At 32.9% G+C, this 22,785-nt stretch overlaps 1 protein-coding gene across 1 annotated transcript in view; it reads left to right on the top strand.

Annotated features, from left to right (window-relative positions):
- LOC143253783 (carboxypeptidase D-like) overlaps window positions 1–12,965 on the top strand; it is a 41,268-nt gene extending 28,303 nt beyond the window's left edge. The window contains 8 exon segments of the mRNA XM_076508146.1: window positions 71–199; window positions 753–866; window positions 1,606–1,667; window positions 4,724–4,855; window positions 5,771–5,956; window positions 6,224–6,326; window positions 7,078–7,321; window positions 10,755–12,965. Of these exon segments, the coding sequence (XP_076364261.1) occupies window positions 71–199; window positions 753–866; window positions 1,606–1,667; window positions 4,724–4,855; window positions 5,771–5,956; window positions 6,224–6,326; window positions 7,078–7,321; window positions 10,755–10,776 (992 nt within the window). The 3' untranslated portion in view covers window positions 10,777–12,965.
- Window positions 12,966–22,785: the final 9,820 nt, after the last annotated feature.

Below are 22,785 nucleotides of genomic sequence, written 5' to 3'. Positions count from 1 at the left end.
CCAGCTTTGATATTTAATGTTATAATTGTACATTCATTAACTTCTCTTTCATTGTATTAAAATTCGATAGAAACAACGACAGAAGAAGAAACAAAGGCCATTAAGGACTGGATATCCAAGACACCAAGTGTTCTTTCAGTATCTCTATTTACTGGGGCATTGGTAGCATCTTACCCATACAGGGCTAATAATATTGATGGTAAGTTCTCACTATTTGAACACTTCTAATAAAGTCTATTTAACACTAAAGGCTATAAAGAAGTAGTGTTGGTGGAGTAATATAAGCCTCATATTTTTAAACTTTTGAAGCATAAAAACTGGGATTTCCTGAACTTTATGTTCAGTATTGAGAACAATTAAACTGGTAACTGATGAAAGTACATCTTTAATTTCTGTCATACTTAAAACTGAAATAATTTAAGAATTATAAGGAATTTCAACACTTTTGACTTGGGTATAACATGAAATATTCTAATAATTTTGAGTTTCAAAATGTGTAAAGTGTGTATGTTTACAAGAATTGTTAACATGATATTTAACAGTGTGTTGTTTAAGGTATTTTTTCACACCTTTAAAGTTTCCAGAAAATGAGTCATTAAAGAATTATTTCCAATAAATACTATTGTTCTGGAGTAGTATAAATAATTGTTATAAAAATACATTATTTGTTTGAGACTTCTCTATACATTTTTGTATTTTTTTATCATATGATCTAAAATCATTTATGAATAAAAAATTGTTTGCTTCTCTAGGAACTCGTAAAACATTGGACGAGGTGGAGGAATTAGTGTTTAAAGAACTAGCAGAGTCATATGCTCGTACCCACTCTCGTATGACAGAAGATGTCACGTGCCCAGAATCTAATTGTAAGTAACTAAAGTCATGTGTACAGTTTTAAGGTAGATCGGCTGATACTTGTAGAACATAAAGCCTAGTTTTTTCTTATACAATGAATACTGATATCCTAATAAATAAGATGGTTTTTAGCCTCTGTATTCTGCATTGTTATAATAAATGTTGTTTCAAAGAAACATAATGGTATGTTGGTCACACTATATCTGCTGTATTTAGTGCCACTGATGTTTTTTATCTAATACTAGAGCTTTATCATGTCATCATGAATGCAGCAGATGAAGAAGTGATTGAGACACTTTTTATGTTACTTAAACAACCACTTCAGTACTCTTAGTTAAATAAATAATTTAATAAATACATATAATAACAGTGTATATTATTTTAGAAGTAAATTGGCTGACAGTTTGTTATTTTAGAAGGAAATTGATGACACAGTTTATATTATTTGAGAAAGATGTCTGATGATATTACGTATGTGTCATTTAAGGAAGATATCTTTTACCACAGCACCTTTTACTTAAAAAGGAAATCTGATAACACAGAGTGTATTATTTAATGATGAAATCTGATAACACAGACTGTAATATTTAAAAATGAAATCTGATAACACAGACTGTAATATTTAAAAATGAAATCTGATAACACAGACTGTAATATTTAAAAATGAAATCTGATAACACAGACTGTAATATTTAAAAATGAAATCTGATAATACTCTGTGTATTGTCTATCTGGCTTTTCTTTTTCCAGATCAAAGCACAAATGGAATAGCTAATGCTGCTGCTCTTCACTCTCATACTGGAAGCCTTATGGTACGTTGATGATACTTTGTCTTTTGTTTTTTGGAAGCCTTGAGGTAAGTTTATGTTACCTTGCCTTGTATTCGTTGGAAGCTTTGCAGCCAGTTTATGGTACCGCATCTTGTGTTTGTTGGAAGCCTCATGGTAAGTTTACGGTACCATGTCTTATCTTTGTTGGAAGCCTCATGGTAAGTTGATGGTTCCATGTCTTATCTTTGTTGGAAGCCTCATGGTAAGTTTACGGTACCATGTCTTATCTTTGTTGGAAGCCTCATGGTAAGTTGATGGTTCCATGTCTTATCTTTGTTGGAAGCCTCATGGTAAGTTTACGGTACCATGTCTTATCTTTGTTGGAAGCCTCATGGTAAGTTTACGGTACCATGTCTTATCTTTGTTGGAAGCCTCATGGTAAGTTTACGGTACCATGTCTTATCTTTGTTGGAAGCCTCATGGTAAGTTGATGGTTCCATGTCTTTTGTTTGTCTTTACAGTCACAGGTTTTTCTTTAAAACATGCTATATTTTATTTTAAACATCACACTGTAAGACCCCTTTAATGTCATCCTTAACTTACAGATACTGAGTTATTGCTAAGTGATGGGCCTAGAAATAAATGGCTGCTGTATAGCCTTATTGCCATTATCAAGTGTTTCACAGCTTGTAAGTCTCTCAATATTATTTGAAAGTGTTGCTAAAGTGGATTACTATAAAATAGGTAAAGAGCCAAGGTGTTCATCTTTTTTTCCCATACTAGCCAAAAAATCAGCAGAATTTTTACGATGGCTTTAGTATGAAATAAAAACATTATAAGAGCATTAGAGAACAAGTTATGGTACATAGTGTGTAGGTATGGGATGAGAAAGTAATGACTTCTACACTATGTCTAGAAATAACTGCTGAAGTTAAGTTATAGCCTTATTTGAGTGACTGGCCACCATTATTGTGTGTTTTACAATTTGTGTAAAAGTAATATTTTCATTCTTCTACCTCACGTATTTGTGTGAGAAAATTATAAAAAGGATTTTACTGCTTAGCAGTAAGTTCAATTTATAAACACATTATTTCCACGTTTTATAAATAAGTTTGATTTCTGGTCGCTAGATGACAGGACACTTATATAACAACTGTTAATGACTTTTTATTGCACAAACATGATATCTTGCAAAACAATTTCAGCAAAAATAAATAAAGACTAATCTAAATTAATGTTAAAGGAGGTAGATATTTATACAACTGACAAATTTAAGTACATGTTATTGATGTCTGGGTTTTAAAACATTAGTTTTTTTAATTATCAAAAAGTGTATAATATACAAAAATGTAGCTGTGTGTGTATGAGTGGTATTGTACTTCATGACTTTGGATCTATCTGATGTTCTTCCTATTAATTGGCAATGAGTTGGTGTGAAATTGGAAGGTGTGGGTTCTGTAAATTTTTCCTTAAGATTGGTCCAGCACTCTGGGGTTCTTGTACTATATATAAGAACTATTTCAGCTTTACTGGCTTCCAGTGTAATCCAAAATTAGAGAAAGTTATGTGATATTAAGATATATCACCATTGAGCTATAAAAATAACAGAAATGTTCACTTATCAACCTCCTTCAATGAAACTGTCAACAAAAAAAGAGAAACAAGTAATAAAATAAATATTTTGCAAAAATTAAGTATAATGCTAAAAAGTACAGAAAAAAACAATCAGTAAGTACTGAGTCAATTTTAGAAGCTAATGGTTATTAAAAGCTGTAACACTGTACAGTGTTATCCAGTTTAAATGGTGGAATAGGAAACTTTATAACCCGAGCACTTCTTCAAGGGCAATCTGAAGAAGAAAGGTCCACCTTTTGAAAGCACTTTGGTTATAAGGGTTTTTATTTCAGTTTTATCAAGACTTTTTGGACCTATGTGTTTTTAGCACAATTGAAATGCTTTTATTCAAACCTGAATTCATGCAAATAACAGGAGTTCAACGTTCAGTTGCAGTACAAAAGTTATTAATTGGATTCATCCATACCTTGTTTCTGTATTTTTTGACATCGCCAATCTTATATCATGTTTAATTTTTACAAATTATTTTATATTACTTAGGTTATTATATTGAAATTACAATCTTAAAGATCTTTGGTTTTATCCATCATTGAAAGAAACTTTAAAAGAAATCAGCTTGCATATTTCTGGGTATCATATTTTGAAGCAAAAGCAAATTATTATTAATTACTTTATATTTTGATCAGTTTGGTGTAGTAGGAGCTATAAACAGTAAATACAAAATCAATTATAAAGTGTCCCCAGTGGCTTAGTGATAACTTTCCAAATTTTTGATGTTAAAAACAAAGGTTTAATTCCATGTGATGAGCATAGTGTGGATAAGCCAATTGTGTTAACTCTTGTGCTAAAAAAAACCAACAATCCAAATCAAAACTTATTTTGATATAACATATATCAGATGCAGAAGGAAAAACTTACAAACTTTCTTCTTATTTTTTTGTAATAACAACTAATTATTTTCTAACCAATGGTAAAAGCACACTAAATGCTTACTAACTTACCATCCTTAAGGTGAAAACAATGGATGCATTTTCTAACTTTTAGTAAAAACACTAAAGAATAACTCATTATTTCCTTGGTGCCAATAAAAATGTACACACATTTTTAACTCTTTGGTTACTATAATCAGATTTATTTGACTTCCATTTATTGCTGTTTGGTGCAACAAGCACACCTATTTCACTCTGTCACTAAAACTTTTCCCCATGGTGCAACAATTGGAATGCTCACATTCTTGAATTTCCTGCCATGTGTGCACATCACCAAACAAAAGTGTAACTAGTGGATTTTGATATTGAAAAAGTAGTTAAAAAAATCAAATTATAAATTTCATTTGTAGGTGAATAATTGATACTTTTCATGAACCATCTGAAAGTTAATTATGCACAAAAATGTTAACTTTCATTACAAGTATAGTAAGAGCATAGAATATGTCTTCTGGTGTTTTTGCTACCATGAAATGTTTTCTACTTTTAATTACGATAAAAATGCTCTGTAACAGTGCACTACTTTTTTTGTTACAGGACTTCATCTATGATCACAGTTACGGCTATGATGTGGCCATCTACGTAGATTGCTGTTCAAGTCCTCCAGAGTCAAAGCTGTTCAACATATGGAAGGAACATCGACCTGCCTTGCTTGAAATGTTGAGACTCGTAAGTTTCTGTGATTGTTTTTATGTACAAAAGAATAAACTTGGTAAGTGAGTAACTGAGGGTAAAGTTGTATCTAAGAGTTAAATTCATTTTATTAACAAAGCACAGCCTTAAATAACTAAATACAAAATGGATTTACTCAGTGGTTAATCTAAATATAGCAAAACAACATATATGTACTTCTTGAAAGAAACTACCACAAGAGTTGCTAAAAATCTTCAGTAAAAAGTATAATAACTTATCAGAATGGCAGGCAAACTTCAGAAAGCCTCTATGGCTAATCTGGTTTAGGTCATCAGATAGGTATACGTGCTGTTATCAGGGTTTTTGACCTTTACCCCACAATACCTTACAGAGGAGGACAGATGTCATAGCATGCTACTAAAGCACAGAAATAGAATTATCACATGAAATTTCATGTATTCTGTCTGTCATATTTGACCAATATAGTTATTAATATTGAAGGAACTAAGTGATATATATTAAAACTATCTATTGTTGTAAATAAATATTGAATTATGTAAGCATACATTGTATTGCATACTTAAGTTCCAGCTGGATGTGCACATAATGACAGCATAGCTTGTCTGTATGTGAAATGTCTTCATGTCAAATAAATTACTTAATGTTGCTTTCCAAGCACTACCTATTTTACATGTATATGTGGTCTTTTACCATGTATGTCACCAATTTGTTGATGGTTTCACTAATTACATCAAAGAAACTCTTCCACATTACATTCTTTGCCAGAATTTCCATTTTTTTGTGTTTCAAATCTTTAAGAATTGTTTGTAGCTTTACTGGCTGATTGTGTTAAAACTAAAGTATTAGTGGCTCTGATTGGTTCACTATCAAATGTGACTAACTGTCTTAAAAGACTACATGAACTTTATGACTCTTTGTTCATCTCCTTAGGTTCACAAAGGAGTGAAAGGATTTGTCAAGTCTCATTATAATGACCCTATACCTAATGCTGTTATCAAAGTGGAAGGAACAGACCACGTGGCTCGGACTCAAGAAGCTGGGGACTTTTGGCGTCCCTTGGTGAATGGGGAATACGTCATTACTGTAGAGGCCCCTGGTTATGTACCACTTACAAAAGTATGTTGTCATTATTAGCATTTTGTGCTGTCAGTACTCTGGAATCTTTCAGTGTTGACTGCAAGAATATTTAACTTTCTTTTGTTTCAGAAAATTCCAGGATATTAATAGATGAAGTTCTGTCAATGATGTACATTGAGTCATTTTGGGATTTTCCTTATAATAATTTTTTATAACACAGATGTATTTTATATTAGCTAAAATAAAGACAGGCTTCAGAGCTACTAAATAAAACTGATTATCTTCCCCTTATTTTTATATCTCCAGATGGTTAGAGTACACAACTACAAGGCTTTGGAAGTCACCTTTAAACTTCATAAGAACTCACAGATAGCAGGTGTTCCTCGATATATCTTTGTAATAGCAATTGGTAAGTAGCATATGAATACATTTTGTTGTTCATTCAGTTGTCACATGGATGCACCACCAACATATGAAGTCATCTCGTGTCACTGATTTGAGTCCTCCTTCAGGTCCAAGAAGTAATGCAGTAATTTTAATGAGTGATGTTGCCTTAATGTAGAAAATCTTTGGGGTTTTAAAACTTATGGGACTATAAGAATGAAGTTTGGTTATTTTATTGCCCAGGTCACCAAAAAGTGGGTCTTGCTTGTCACTAGAATTATCTTCACTAAACATTTTGTTTTTGGCTATAAACTGGCCCTGCTAGTACAGCAGTAAGTCTACGGATTTACAATGCTAAAATTAGGGGTTTAATTCCCCTCGGTGGGTTCAGCAGATAGCCTGATATGGCTTTGCTATCAGAAAAACTCATTGGCTATAAACCTAGTGTACATATATATGTATATCACAGTCAGGGTACAGTGTTATCTGTGTGGCCCTATATGATATTAACCCACTGCCTGCTGAATTACTGTATAGTGTATGGTACACATCGAGCTGTGAAATACAAGTGTACTGTACAAAGTGTACAGCTTGGAAAAACTCTACACCCATTTAAAGAAGCCTCAATGAAATGTTATATATGTAGGAATAAGTAATAACATTTTGTCAACAGTTTCTCAGGAATCAGAATTATTGATTTTTTTATAATGTTTGTAGAATTGTAGAGAGTAGCATTGTTGTCTTTTCATCAGGTTCTGCTTTCTTTTTTACTCTAGGATCTGTATCTCTGATCATATTAGTTGGCATCCTGTGCATTTACAGCATTGTCACAAGACAGAGGACCCGCTATCATGCTCTTCATAAAATACAAGCCAACAATTTGTTTGATGACGAAGAAGACCCTGATCCCGAAGATCCAGAATCTATGAAAAAACTTCTGAAACAAGAAGAATACAGAGATGACTCCAGTTCAGAAGATGAACTGTATAATACTTATAAATGGAAAAATGGTAAACCACGGTAAGTACTTAAATTATTAAAAACTAAACTTTTCAGTTTAGTAAAAAATACTGAACATTAGCAACAGTATATTTTGTTATCAGTGTTTATTTCGTTTACCTGCTTTGTGAAATACTCAATATGTGTAACACTCTTCTTGCTATACACAGGTTTCACTTCCTAGTTTTTAGTTTCTTTTGTAATTATTTTATTTTTGTGGCATGCTACTATTTGATTAGGGTCCATGTCCATCCTTAAATGTCCATAGAATTTCAAAGACTGGGAAGTGTTTGAAAGGGGACCTTTCTTTTTTTGTGATAGTACTTGAAAATATTACAGTGGCAGAACTTATCTAAATACCTAACTTTAATGCACTGCAAAGTTAAGCTCTGTAATTAGTCCTTTTGTGAGAGATCAAAGGTCATGTCATCACATTTTTTTATTTGCATTCAAAATTTTATTGAACTACTATTTAATGAATTTGTGTTAATAAGATTGATATTAAATCATATATAATAATTCAGACTTTAATATTATATATGTGTTAATTTCGTAATTGTAAAGTAAATACTAAAAGAACACATCTAAATATAGATTTTACTGAGTCATATGGTATGTTAAATGCAGCACTGGTTCAAATTAGATGCTTGTGATGTCAAAAAACTAAGTTTGTAGATTTATATTAATTAGGAACTCAAGTGACTAATATTGATAAGTCAGAATATAAAATAATTTCATGCCCTTTCAATTTGCTGAGATATGGCTTATGTACTGAATCAAATGCAGTCCACTTTCTTCCATTTTTGAGAACTGTCCCTTATATACACTTATTTCAATATTTGACATGTGAATAACCAATCAACAGTTTACATGTGAATAACCAATCAACAGTTTAAAATGTCCCTTTAGTGTTTTCTCAGCCATTTTAACCTTTGAAAAAGCATCCAGGTTCTTTTGATCCAAGATGTCAAAGAGGTAGGTTGCTTCTTTGGTGTGCTTGAAGTTTCATATCTTATTAAATTTAAAATACCTTAGTTACTGAGGCTAATAAATTATTTTGGAATTCTATGGTGTCAGTGTAGTTATTAATGAGCTTTGGGTTATTCAATTATATATATATATATATATATATATATATATATAACATATAAAAAAAAAAGTGTTTGATATCCTCCATGTGTGAAATGTTAAAAGGCTTAGCAACCAATGTCCAGCAGCAACTGAATAAAAAGGTTGTAGTGAGAAGAAATAATTGTGTCCTTTACTTCTTGACCACATGTGTCACTGTAAAATTAAACTTTTAGTTGCTAACATCATGTCACAATCATAGTTATTGGATGTGTCACAGTAAAATTAAACTTAGTTGCTAACATCATGTCATAATCATAGTTACTGGATGTGTCACAGTAAAATTAAACTTTTAGTTGCTAACATCATGTCACAATCATAGTTATTGGATGTGTCACAGTAAAATTACATTTTTAGTTGCTAACATCATGTCACAATCATAGTTACTAGATATGTCACATTCAGATTAACTTTTGATTACTAATGATTATTTACAAGTGTGTGTCTTCCTTCAAAATATAAGACATTGTTGTTGGCACCTTCTCCTCTTGTTATTTTGTTGCAAATTGTACTGCTGTAAGAATGACATCTTGGAACCCATAGCAGTCTCTTGTACTTTCATGTTGTTCTGTTTTTTACTGTGTATTTTAACACAGAAGCATAGATATGGTAATAAAATCTGCTTTCTGAATTTTGTAATACTGTGTTGTGATGACATGGTATATTTATTATTGTGGTGTTTATGTGAAATAGTTAACTTGTGTTTATGCTGAACTGATTACTCTTGGTAAAACATATTCTAAAGAAATTTTATCTTTTGTAATGTTATTAAATAAACAAACATGAAGCAAAAGTGTACAAGACAACTATTGGTGGACAGTGAATGTGTCTATTGCAGTACTGAATGCAGAAACCCAGTTGCACATCTTATATAGACATACAGTATTGCACTCAACTCATTGAAAAGCACTTAAGTAAAGGTGACCCTAAAACCTAGTTAGTTGTGATGTTTTCACAGGGAAGGACAGACTTCCCTTGTTCAGTAGGGTTAATATCTAGTAATTGTCGTGGCTGCATAGTAATGTTAATATCCTAACCTTCAAGTCATCATTGTGTGATTTTTGGCAAATGAGCACAGTTTCCATCTTATATATAAACAGATGAAGCCTTGCTCCTTACTAAATCACAATAACTTTGCGTGATAATCTAGGTACACAGAAAGTGAAATACCATGTATTTTGTTGAGGCTGTAGAATGTTTAAATAAACATCACTGGAAGGAAAGTTGCCAGAGTTTTGTGATTCTGATGTCTGTGCAGATGGGAACTAGAAAAAACTAAAAGTTACTATCCTTAAAGACAGCAGGTGATGTTCACTGCTGTCGATGTATGATATCGTCTGATTGAAGGAAGTGACCAACATGTGGTTACTCATGCTAGAAGCTAATCTTCTGGTGCAACTGGGGTAAGATTGCACCTGTTCTGCATCAGTAGCAGCCATTTAATGTGAATTATTCTCCTAATGGCACAAAGAATGCACTCTGTCAGTTTTCTTGCCCTAGAAGACTAGTCTTTCCATGTGATTAGGACTAAAACACCAGTCTCTATCTTTTTTAGTGATAATCCAATACTCAAACTACAATATCTCATACAAATACAATTGATTATTGGATCCTTTCATTCACAGCATTAATGTTTATATTCTGTGGTGTTTACCATGCTATATCAGTACTTGTATATTACTTTTTGTATTCTGTGGTGTATACCATGCTATACCAGCACTTGCATATTACTTTTTGTATTCTGTGGTGTATACCATGCTATACCAGCACTTGCATATTACTTTTTGTATTCTGTGGTGTATACCATGCTATACCAACACTTGTATATTACTCTTTGTATTCTATGTTTTTTACCATGCTGTACCAACACTTGTACATTACTGTTTATATTCTGTGATGTTTACCACACTATACCAATACTTATATATCACAGTTCATGACATTACTGTTAAACAGATAATAACGCTAGTTGGTAAGTTACACTTAGATACAATGTCATTCTTAGCAGTGGGGTAACACCAAAAAATGTTTTTATGACAAAAGAAATGTGGTTTTAAACAGCAACTGAATGAGTTGCAAATGAATTTGTATTTGCTTAAAAAATTTATTATTTGATATCATTAAGAAAAAAACTATAAAGTTAATATGTTTGGATGTGTGTGGTATATTAAAACTCTCCCTTCATAAGGGTTTTTAACTATGTGGTTATATCTTGGTTTTGGTGGGTTGAGAAGTTTGTAAAATATCTGGTTTTGAGTAACTATTTTGTTTTTTGTTTGTTTCTCTGACTTGAATTTTGCTTTTATTGTGTGAATCTTAATTGCAGGCGTCCTGTATCATCATTTTGAATATCTACCACCCCTCTTATGTGTAACGTTCTCACAAGTTGTGTGTTTCACCCACCAGAAAGCATCACAGTTCTTCTAAAGTCACAGTCAAGAAACATTTGTATACAACACATCTTTGTGTAACTTTATGCCAAAATTATTTTCATGTTAAATTTGAAGTTTTTATCTTAAGTTAAACAGTTCTAAAATAAATTGAGAAAGAAAAAAACTAAATTATTTAACGTATCAAGGTTAATAATCATGAGAGTTAAACCTTCACTGTGGCTGTTCAGTTTTTTTAAATACTTTATCATGTATTAATATTACTGTTTTGAAATGGTGTTAGGTTTTTTATTGTATATATTGAAATGAGTAAGAATGCATCATTTATAATTGAGGTAGGGTGGGTAGGTCAATATTTGCATTGCCACATTAATAGTATAGAAATTTCTATTTAGATTTTATAAATAAGAAATATATATTTTTAAGATTAACATTTGAATCAAAACAGTATAGCATTTTAAAAGAATGTAATGAAGTTTTAAAAACTGTTTACTTAATTTTTATTGCTTTGGTTTTAGAGATTTTCCACCATATTGTTCCTTAACTATAGTAAGTATTATCAGAGCATGTGGTATTATATAAACATGGATTAAAAAATAATATTTTTATCATAAGTATAATAAAAAAAAGAGATAAAAAGTTTGTTATAACTGTATAAATGTAGAAAGCTCAGTGGTTCACTGTTTCGTACTTTCCCACTTTATCATAAACAAACCCTGGTGACAATATTTTAAATTTATTCTTTTTCTTCATTACACATTTGAGATCTTCACAAAATAAGATAGTCTGATATGTTTCAATATTTTGTGTTCCTTTTTTAAAAATCAATGAGTAAGATAGCTATGCTTAGCTCTAGAGGTTAGATGCAAGGGTTAGGTTTTATGTACCAGGTTGAAGAAAATTACTAGTTTTATAGGTTCTATAGAAACAGCAATAAATTGTTTTTGTCTTCCTTACTCTTAAAAGATTTTATGTATGTTAAGTGCTAGAATGTATTTTAATAGAGTGTTGAGATTATATGTACTTAACTGAAATGCCAGCAATATTGAAACACTGTTAACACTTAAAAAGCAGTAGATTCAACTTTCTCAAGAAACGTTGAGTTTTGTTTGCTTCTAATTTATGATAATTCTCAAAAGTGTCTTGAGAAAGTTGGTTTGCAATCATGTAATTGAAAACTTTTAAGATATTGTCTGGAAAACTGTGGAGAAAAGAAATTTATTTACACAGAGGCTTGAGTAGATGAGTTTATCTTATAATATGTCAGGTCAAACTTTTTTGTCTTGTACTGATGCATTTAGTTCACAATTAATGATGTAGATCTCCTAACACTTAGGTTACAGCAGAGCTATTACAAGTAAGTTATACATTAATAAAAAATAATGTCTTGGAAATGGCTCATAAATTATTTAGAAATAAATTAAGGTTTTTTTAGAAAGATTAACCCTCTCTTTTGTAGATTAATTAAGTCTGTACAAAACCAATTTTTTGTTTAAATATGCTTGTATTGTGTACAGAACTTTAGCAAAATCTATTGTAAAAAGTATTTTCTTTAAGATGAATTTTGTATTCATAGGAAATGGTACATAATGTTGTTAAGCAGCAGGAAGTTCCAACATAACACAATGTAATAAGATTATGAAAAGAATTTACTTTTTATTACCAAGATATGTGTATTTATATAATGAATCTTTATTTTAAATCAACAATCTCTTAGAAAATGTTTCTACACTGTGGAAAAATATAGTTGTGTTACAATTAAAATTACTGCTTTTATCTGGTCACTTTTCATGTACTTGCATTCCATAAAACAAACACTTTAACATTACAAAGTGTCTTAATTTTAAATTTCTAAAAATATACACAACTTTGTATTATATAGTTTTGAACTCACTTAGTTTAATTTCTAGTATTTTCATGAAATCTTCCTGTTTTACAGAATATGTTGTGTAATATAAACCAAGGTCACTTATGGGCAGTATTGTGGAGCAGAACAATAATCTTAGAGTAAAAGTAGCATGCACAGTTTGTCTTGTTTTCAATGTGTACAAGTGATTGAAGGTTTCTGTTTTCTTTTGTTAAATTTAAAATGTTCTTATTTTAAATCTGCCACATTGGTGTGATGAATAAAGATTTTAACTATCACATATGTGAATATAAAGAGTTTTGTTTGTTGATTAGCACAGCGGAGCTAACTGGTTCAATATCAACCAATTCTGTATCGCCAAGACGAAGAAATGTTTATTAAATGTGTCAAAATATTAGCTGCCTCCTGGTGGACTAAATCTAACATTGGATTACACTGATTTTTCAGAATGTGTTCTTTTATATGAAACTGCCCAGCGTGGCCAGGTGGTTCGGGCACTTGACTCGCAATCTGAGGACTGTAGGTTTAAATCCCAGTCTCACCAAACAAACTCATCCCTTCAACCATGAAGGTGTTATAGTGTTTTGTTTAATACCATTATTTGTTGGTAAAAGAGTAGCATGATTAGGGACAGGTAGCCCTTGTTTAGCTTTGAGCAGAGTTCAAACCAGACCAATCATATGAGACTAGAATCAATATTTTTTTATTTTACACCTAAAGTACTAAAACATCGAGTTAAATTTTACTGATAATAATACATTCCAATATTACAATGAGTTAATTATTTTAACAAATTTTTCCTTTCATTACTCGGCCCAATGGCAAGGTGGTTAAGGCACTTGATTCATAATCCGAGGGTCACAGGTTCAAGTCCCTGTCACACAAAACATGCTTGCCATTTCAGTCATGGGGGCATTAATAATGTGATGGTGAATCCCACTTTTCGTTGGCAAAAATGTATTCCAAGAGTTGGTAATGGGTGGTGATTACTAGCTGTCTTCCCTCTAGTCTTACACTGCAAAATTAGGGACGACTAGTGCAGATAGCTCTCGTGTAGCTTTGCTCAAAATTCAAACCAAACCTTTCATTACTAAAATTATTTTGCTTAAATGTATTCACAGTGAAATACTACCGTAAAAAGATATAACAAAGTAATATTATTACACAGACAACTGTAACAAAATGCTAGAAATACACCCTAAAATAGTGGTGGTGATATAACACTGTAAAAAAGATATAACAAAGTAATATTATTACATAGACAACTGTAACAAAATGCTAGAAATACACCCTAAAATAGTAGTGGTGATATAACACGGTCATGAGGATCACCAAGGTGTAGCCTTGAACTGTGTGTCAACAGTATTACAATCATGTAGGGCCTGGCATGGCCTAGCGCGTTAAGGCGTGCGCTTCGTAATCTGAGGGTCGCGGGCTCGCGCCCGAGTCGCGCCAAACATGCTCGCCCTCCCAGCCGTGGGGGGCGTTATAATGTGACGGTCAATCCCACTATTCGTTGGTAAAAGGGTAGCCCAAGAGTTGGCGGTGGGTGGTGATGACTAGCTGCCTTCCCTCTAGTCTTACACTACTAAATTAGGGACGGCTAACACAGATAGCCCTCGAGTAGCTTTGTGCGAAATTCCAAAACAAACAAACAATCATGAGAAACACCAAAAGTAAGGGTAGAGTCTCAGTCAATGTGATGGTGACACGGTCATGAGATGTCCCACATCAAACAGCTTGTTGGTGACATCATTTGACATGTGAGGAACACCATCCTTGGTCTGTTAACATCACTTGAAGAGATATCAAGGTTATTACGTAGGTGACTGGTACTGTACCATGAGTATCTAAATGTGTACTTAATTAGTTTAAGGTCAGTTTTAATGAACTTGTTAATATTTTTTATAATGACCTCAAGTTCAGCTCAAAATCAGTGTCACACCAAATTTATTTTCTCGTACATTTTGAAACTGATATTTAATTATAAGTTTCTCTCCTGCTACAAAGAACTTTGAAACACGTGTGAAATTGTACATTTTAATCTTTAAAAACTTGTTAAAACCTGGACAACACTGTAAAATGTAATGAAGGTTATGTTTAATTTAAAACCTTTCAGGTATTTTATCTCGAAGTTTCAAAAAATAATTTAAAAGTTATTGAAATAATATGAAGTTTTGTAGCAAGTTACAAGTTGTGTAAGATCTGAAATAAAAGACGTTAACACTTCTGATAGGTGCAACAGAGCTGATCGAACAAAGATAATACTGTGTACAAGTTTGTTCTAACTTGTACCGTAACATATCACTGGTGAAGATATATATATGACAGTAGGTTCCAGGCCTGTCAACAAAAAAAAAAAACATTAGTATGAAATAAAAACATGTAAATTATTAGTGTTAAGACAGATAAATCATATTTTCAGGAACAAAGGTAAAAATTCCCCAAGTCCTGAAACTATGTGACTTCTTTAACGTTAATTTAATGTGTACATACACACACGTCTGTACATTTATGTAAAGAAGTTAAATTGAGCTATAAGAGTCTTCTATCTTCTTTCTATTTGGAATATCAATCCTGGTTCTTTGGCCCAAGAAAATAAGAACACAAGCATGAGAATTTGTTCTCATATAGTAATACATCATTGTAGATCCAACGCAAGACCATAAGTGTACATTTCAAGTCTGTTATTAATGCAAAGTGGATTAAAAAAAAAAATCCTTCTTTCACAGTTCTCTTTTACTTATTATAACCTCCACCTATTGATTTTGTGACTAGCAGACTTGTCTGTCTCTTCCTTAAGTTTTCTGACAAATTATTGGTCGTGGTACATACATAGAATTAGTTCCAAAAGTGTACTTATCAAATAGTAAACCAATTAATATTACGGCTAACTCTACGGTGAGGCCTGTTTAGTTAAATGTGCTTTAAAACCTGATTTCAGACTGTTTTGTTTTTTACGGTGTTACTGACGGCCTAGAACTTAATGTAAAAAACTTTCACTAATAATTTGTGGTGACCCTATAACTTTTAGATTGTGCCTTTGGTTGTATAAATTCAACTTTAGTAGACTCAAGTTTCGTTATCACCTGTTGTATTTCCTTTAACGATGTAAACCTACTTTGTTTCAACCTAATTATCATGTCATCTTATGTTATGACGTCTATAAATTGGCCACACGCCAAAGAATCCATCATTTTCACACAGGTCATATAATTAGGATAAATGGGAAAGCCTTTCCAATATCTTTTTTGTAAGTTCAGCTAATATTTCTTTCCCCTAATGCTGGTCCAGAACTCCACTCGGGATATCTGCTTCTTATGTATCATTCCAAACCTTTGCTGAGACAGTTACCAATGTTTGATAGTTGTTATGGGTCTCATCTAGAAGGGTGTTTTATATTGTTAAAGTTTGTAAACTTGTAGCAACATTAACAGTTTTTAATTCAGCATACCACTAATTTATTCTAAAGATTATTTCGAATTGAGCTTGACATGTCTCATGATGCGTTTCCGTCATAATAATCCACTGGCCTTGTGACTGGGATATTATGTCATTGAGCTTGTTAACTAAAGTTTGGTACAACTTAATTTTTCATAGCTGAAGTAGTCCAGGATGGTCCTACAGACACAGATGGCATAGCCAAGTGGTAACCAAATACGTTTTCACACATAGCCCATATGTAATAGAAGATGGCGTTTTAGGCTCGAAATTTTGGTATACTTAGTTTAATTCATTTTTCCAAATGTTTTGCTCTGTCATTAATTTTCTTTTACATTTCACCGATCTTGCTGCTGTAACCTTTCTGTATTTTCTTAGTTTTGTCCTATCTGTAGTCTTCAGTTTTGTTGTTGTAATGAGGTGTATTGTTCTCCTTCTTTACATATTATGAGCATTTAACTCATATTTTACCGTTTTATTCGATACCCCCCTTCCCCGGTTTCATCACTTCCAGCAAAGTTTCGATCTCTTTTTCTTGCCCGAGTTCTCACCTTGGGGTTCAATGAAATGCAATGTTTTGTTTTTCACCATAATAATTCCTTTTTTGACAATAAGCTTTGGATTATTTGCTAGTAGCAATCTGAGCTGTTCAAAACTGTTACAGGGTTAAATTGTTGGCTCAGTAGATGAACCTTTTCACCCCGGCCCAGCCTGGCCATGTGGTTAAGGCACTCGACTCGTAATCCGATGGTCGCGGGTTCGTAATCCCCGTCACACCAAATATGCTCGCCCTTTTACCCGTGGGGTCGTTATAATGTGCAGTCAACCTCATTATTCGTTGGTAAAAGATTTGGCGGTGGGTGGTGATGACTAGCTACCTTCCCTCTAGTCTTACACTGCTAAATTACAGAAGGCTGGCGCAGATAACCCTCGTGTAGCTTTGTGCGAAATTCAAACTTTTCACTCCCATGTACTGCATCAGTTTTGGAGAGGTGTCGTACCTGCTAGTAATTGGTCGCCTGTTTGGAAAGGTTCTTCTGATGTTTTTGTTGGTTATCGGTATATATTGTAATTTAGATAATCATGTGATAAGTACCATTATTAAGTTAGCTCATTTACTTCACCACCCAACGGGCTTATGTTCCTTCTGTGGTGTTGCTTGAGAAACTGTTACGTGCTTCTTTTTCCAGTGTTCCAAAGTAAATTATTTGTGGGCTTTATTTTTTATCAGAGATAGTTTTAGGCCGTAAGTTGATGGATCAAGAAAAAGGAAAATTGGTTTTAGTTTTCTACCTCAGATGAGTTCGCATAACCTCAGTTTGATACCTTGTGTACGTATATAACAAATTTATGATTTATTCTGCTTGTAGTAAGGTTCTATCACATGGAGTTGGTGTTCATTTTGTGAATACGTTTAAAGATCAACTTAGAGCTAAAATTTATTTTGATTTGTATCGGTTTCGGCTTCGAGACAAACTGTCAGACTTCTACAGAATCTATCGCGACTCTGGCCATTTGGTAAGTGAGGAATTACTAGAGGAAAACATTGTGTGCAGGAGATCTCCGATTTACAGCCTACATGAAATATATACTGTAAAAATAAATAAATAAAATTACCACACATCACCGTAAAAAAACCTTATTCTTATTCATATATGTATGAAAGAGAGAGCATGTTCGATGAATGGGATTCGAACCCACGAGTAAAGTGCCCCTGATCACCAAACCCTGTGAGGAGTTTACAAAAGTAAAGATAAAGATGTTTTCCATTTAATTTAACTAATTGTAAACTGCAGACAAATCACTGAACTAGTGGCTCCCTCTAGTTATCCTGTTTTTCTAATAATTTTTGTACAAATTTCGTTGCTCTTCTTTCAGGAAATTGTAGGAATTATCCGCTCGAGGTTTATTTTCATATCGCCATCCCTACTTTACACACTCTATCAGCTATTGTAACCTCATGATTGAATTTTACAAACTTTATCACCTGTAGGTCTGTCTCTAATACTTTCCATATTACTTTAACCTAACGGCACAGCGATGTTTTTCTTCAATTGATATATTAACCTAAAATTAATCATTATATAATAATATTAGTTTTTATTCTATATTATAAAAAATACAGAAGATTGTTCTCTCTCTTTTTTTTGTCAAAGTTTCAGTTTGGTGACTTTAGTTTCGATAGCCGCGGTGGATTGCAGAGCACAGATAGCCCTTTGCGTAGCATTGTGCTTAGCTATGAACAACAACAAGACAATTATAAAAACAACTACCAGCCCATGTTAGTGTCATTAGGTAATGACGATATAGGCCCAGTGAATACCTTACTATTACTTATTTTTGTGTTAATATTTCAGACTCAGAGAGTGTTTTTGTTTTCTTTCACAGATTTTTTCTTAGTATAAGTTGATGAATTTCCCCCAAAGTTACTCGAGGACTATTTACGCTAGTTACCCCTAGTTTGGGCTACTATTTACCAACGATAGGTGGGATTATAACACCCCAACGGCTGAAAGGGCAAACATGTTCAGTAAAAGATTTCGAACCATGACCAGCCAACTGCGAATAGAGAGCCTAACCAACAGGCCATGCCAGGTCCAGATTATATATTGTAATATATGAATATGTATAGAATAAAAAGAGAAAGTGGATTATTCATTTGAATGTTACGGTATTTGACCCGAAAACAAAGAAACAAAGACAAAAACATTGTGTTTGTTATGTCCATTGCGTCAAAGAGGTATTTTGCTCAACTAAATTCTTGAATTCATCAATCTGGCTCGGATACGACAGAATCTGAGGTGCTGTATATATATATATATACAGGGTGAGCCAAAAGTAGGTGGACAGTAAAAAAACATTTATTTAGAGATCACGTATACGTACAACTATATGTAATAAGACAATTATATTAATGAAAATAAAATGTTATTTATTAACGCAAATGCTCAAATTGTTTTCCTTCTTGATTTACACAGCTTTGAAGTCTACCTCTTACGCTTCGACAACCATTTTTGCACAAGTCACTCTGGGCATTAATTTCTTGAAATGCATCTCTTATGTAATTTTTTAAATCACCGACACTTCTTGGTTTTTGACTATAAACTTTTTCCTTGAGTACTCCCCAAAAGAAAAATCCATAGGGATCAAGTCCGGTGAACGTGCCGACCAATCCATTTCAATGGAAATGTTTCTTCAAGATACTCACGAACTCCTTTGGAATAATGTGGAGGGGCCCCATCTTGTTGAAAATAAAAGTCATGTAAATTAGGTTGTTGCTGTAACTGGGGAACAACTTGATTCCTTAGAATTTCGAGATACTTATCTCCTGTAATTGTTCCGTCCAAAAAAAATGGTCCATAAACACCAGAACTTGAAATACCACCCCAAACATTGACACCAGGCTGATATAGCTGTTATTCTAATGTTAAATGCATGTTCTCACTATACCAGTAAACACAATTATGTCTATTGACATGACCGGATAATTTAAAAGAAGCTTCATCACTCCACACAATGTTATCTAAAATTCCTGGGTTTTCTTCAATCTTGTTCAGCATAATTTCACTAAATTGCAGTCGCCTGTCTGGATCATCCTCCAATAAGCCATGAATTAGTTGTGGTCGATAGGGTTTCAACCCAATTTGCGTTATAATTCGCCTAATAGAGGTTTGTGGTATGTTCAATTCCATAGAAGCTCTTCTGGTGGATTTTTTTGGACTTTGAACAAATGCATCGGCAACACGTTGCGTATTATTCTCTGTACAGACTGTTTTGGGTCGACCAGTTTTAGCAGCATTAAGGATTGAGCCAGTGGCATCGAATTTGTCACGGATACGGTAAATGGTTTGTCTTTTTGGAGCTGGAGTATCAAATGTTTCAACCCACTTTCTCCTTACGGTTTCAGTATTTCGAGATTTCCAATACTCTTTTAACACCCATATTCTTTTATCTGTATTTAAAGTATTTGACATTATGGGTTCTATTAACAATCTAAAAAAAAAAAGCAAACAGATTAAATTAAAACAAATGTAATTATAAAATTGTAATTATAAAATTGTAATTATATAACACAAATAATATAGTTGCAACATAGTTATAATATACAATTGCATTAATATAACCGATACATAAACCTATTCCAAATGCTGTCCACCTACTTTTGGCTCACCCTGTATATCATGAAACTGCATAAACTGTTATGGCGTAAGCTAGGTTAGGTTGATGCAAAATTATGTTCAAGTAATTTAGATATCAGAATTACGGTTCGGATTGATAGCACATTATTATTTAATTACTTTAATGCCAACTATTTGTTAGTATTTTTACTACATTGTCGTCAAACAACTCGAACAAAATGTTTATTGTTTCGTAATAGAATTATTCGTTTATGACGTCATATCTATATATTTTTAACAGCGCTCAAAACTCGCTTGTACGACATTTTAAAAAATATTGTTCTTACGCACAGTACATTGTCAATTATTCAAAACTTATGTTTTGGGATAAACCGTGAAGTCTCTCCAACAATCACTGTTTTGATTTTACTGGGGTGATGAGGAAAAGTGTGTTCGTTGTTCAGCACAATTTTACAACAGAATATCTGTGTTTTGCCCACCGCAGGTATCAAAACCTGATCTTAAGTGTTAAAAGCTGTCAGACATACTGAAAGGTGATGAGGATGTGTTTGTTTGTATGTTTTAGAACAAAGCCATATTGGGCTATCTGCTGTGTTCACCATAGAGAATCGAACCCCAGATTTTAGCGTTGTAAGTCCATAAACTAGCTGCCCCACTGGAAGGCGGAAGACGTTCTTCATTCTGTTATTTTTTTCAGCTGCAAAATTCATTTTCATCAAAATACAGCTGCAGAAGTAAACCAGTTTGTGTGCCGTAAGATATAAAGTAACCACATGAAACTTAGACATCACATAGTTGGTAAAAGAGTAGCCCAAGAGTTGGCGGTGGGTGGTGATGACTAGCTGCCTTCCCTCTAGTCTTACGCCCCCCTCCCCCCCAGTGGCTCAGCGGTATGTCTGCGGATTTACAACGCTAAAAACCGGTTTTCGATACCCGTGGGGGGCAGAACACAGATAGCCCATGGTGTAGCTTTATGCTTCCTTCAAAACAAGAACAACATCAACCCTCTAGTCTTACACTGCTAAATTAAGGACAGATAGACCTCATATAACTTTACAAAAAAAAAAACAAACAATTCCAACTTTGTATACATCACTGACTATTTCAAGTACGATTTATAGAAAAGAATAACCATTATCTCATACCAATTTGTACAAGGAGCTATACCATCTCTTGATTTAGGTTCTCTCCTACTCTGGGCCAAAATACGAATTTCTAGTCATTGGTATGACCCCTTATTCCTTGAATAAATCGGTTACTACATGTTTATAACCTTTCACCATTCGGTTAAGGGAAATGTCATACGAATTTCATGATATAATGAACAATGTTATAATCACTAAAAGTACAAAAAAAATTAATGTTTGACTTATCTGTCAGTTAAAAACAAAGAATAAAGTTCATAAAACATTTATCTTTTTATGCTTTATTTAAGTACAAAAGTACTAGTTTTTATTGGTAAAATCTTTTTATATTAAAGAAAAACCTTTGTAGCTTTTTGGAGGACACAGAAAATCATTACGTTTCAGCTTGATCATACTGAAATATATAGAATAATCCCTAAATATTTTACAATAACTTTAGTTTCGTAAACAGAACAGTGATTCAAAATTGTTCTTGCACGAAGGAGAAATGTCAAACTGATATTTTCGAGCCTTAATTTTAGACGTAATTTTTGGTCGTAATACTCCTGAAATGATATTATGATACGTGTGTTATAGTTATTTTAGAGCTATTAACAGGAAATATTATTATTTATTTGTAAAATAATTATCAACAGATTGTTTATTAATACTCTTGTAACGTTTACAAATGTTCAACAAAATGAAATTATTTCACACTTAACCCCACAATGGCATGAGACATCTGGCATTCCGCCAACACAAATGCACGTGCCTCTCCCTCGGTGCTTTACAGCATTTCACTCTCAATTGTTATTTGATGTATCCGCAATTAAAATTAGTTTAAGTTTATGGGTTTTTATAACGGGATTAAACTTTAAATAAAAACATGTTATGAAACAGATATATTGCTTTTTGTTTTCTCTTTACAAACTTAGTGCATAATTTATCTTCATGCTTCTCGGTAATTTAAAACATGTATATGGTATATCCTTATATCCTTGCACCCACGATCGCGGAATATGACATCACAACACCTTGTTCGCACGTGATTCATCTGCACATGGTTCAGTACACGTTTCTTTCTGCGAATGGTTCGTGTCATCCACTTTTGAGTATGTTTATCAAAAGTATGATGTACTTTGGAATGAATGTCAGCTGTATTCGTGACATTTATTTTCGTTAATAAATAAACAAATTAAATTACTATAAATGCTCAAATGAAATAGGTTTTGAGTGCTATTTGCTTTTCCTCTTTTCTGAAAATTAGGAGGGAGTAAAAACCAGTTAATCTAAAAGCCGGTAACATTGTGCAAAAAAAAAATCACCGCCTACTTCTAATTATCTTTCGCATTGTGATTGGGTGCCTAACGACGACTCATATGACGTTCACCGTAAG

The sequence above is a fragment of the Tachypleus tridentatus genome, chromosome 6 (assembly GCF_004210375.1).
Source record: "Tachypleus tridentatus isolate NWPU-2018 chromosome 6, ASM421037v1, whole genome shotgun sequence".
NCBI lineage: Eukaryota > Metazoa > Arthropoda > Merostomata > Xiphosura > Limulidae > Tachypleus > Tachypleus tridentatus.
The sequence above is the reverse complement of the archived record's forward strand: the minus strand, read 5'-3'. Positions and strand labels throughout refer to the sequence as shown.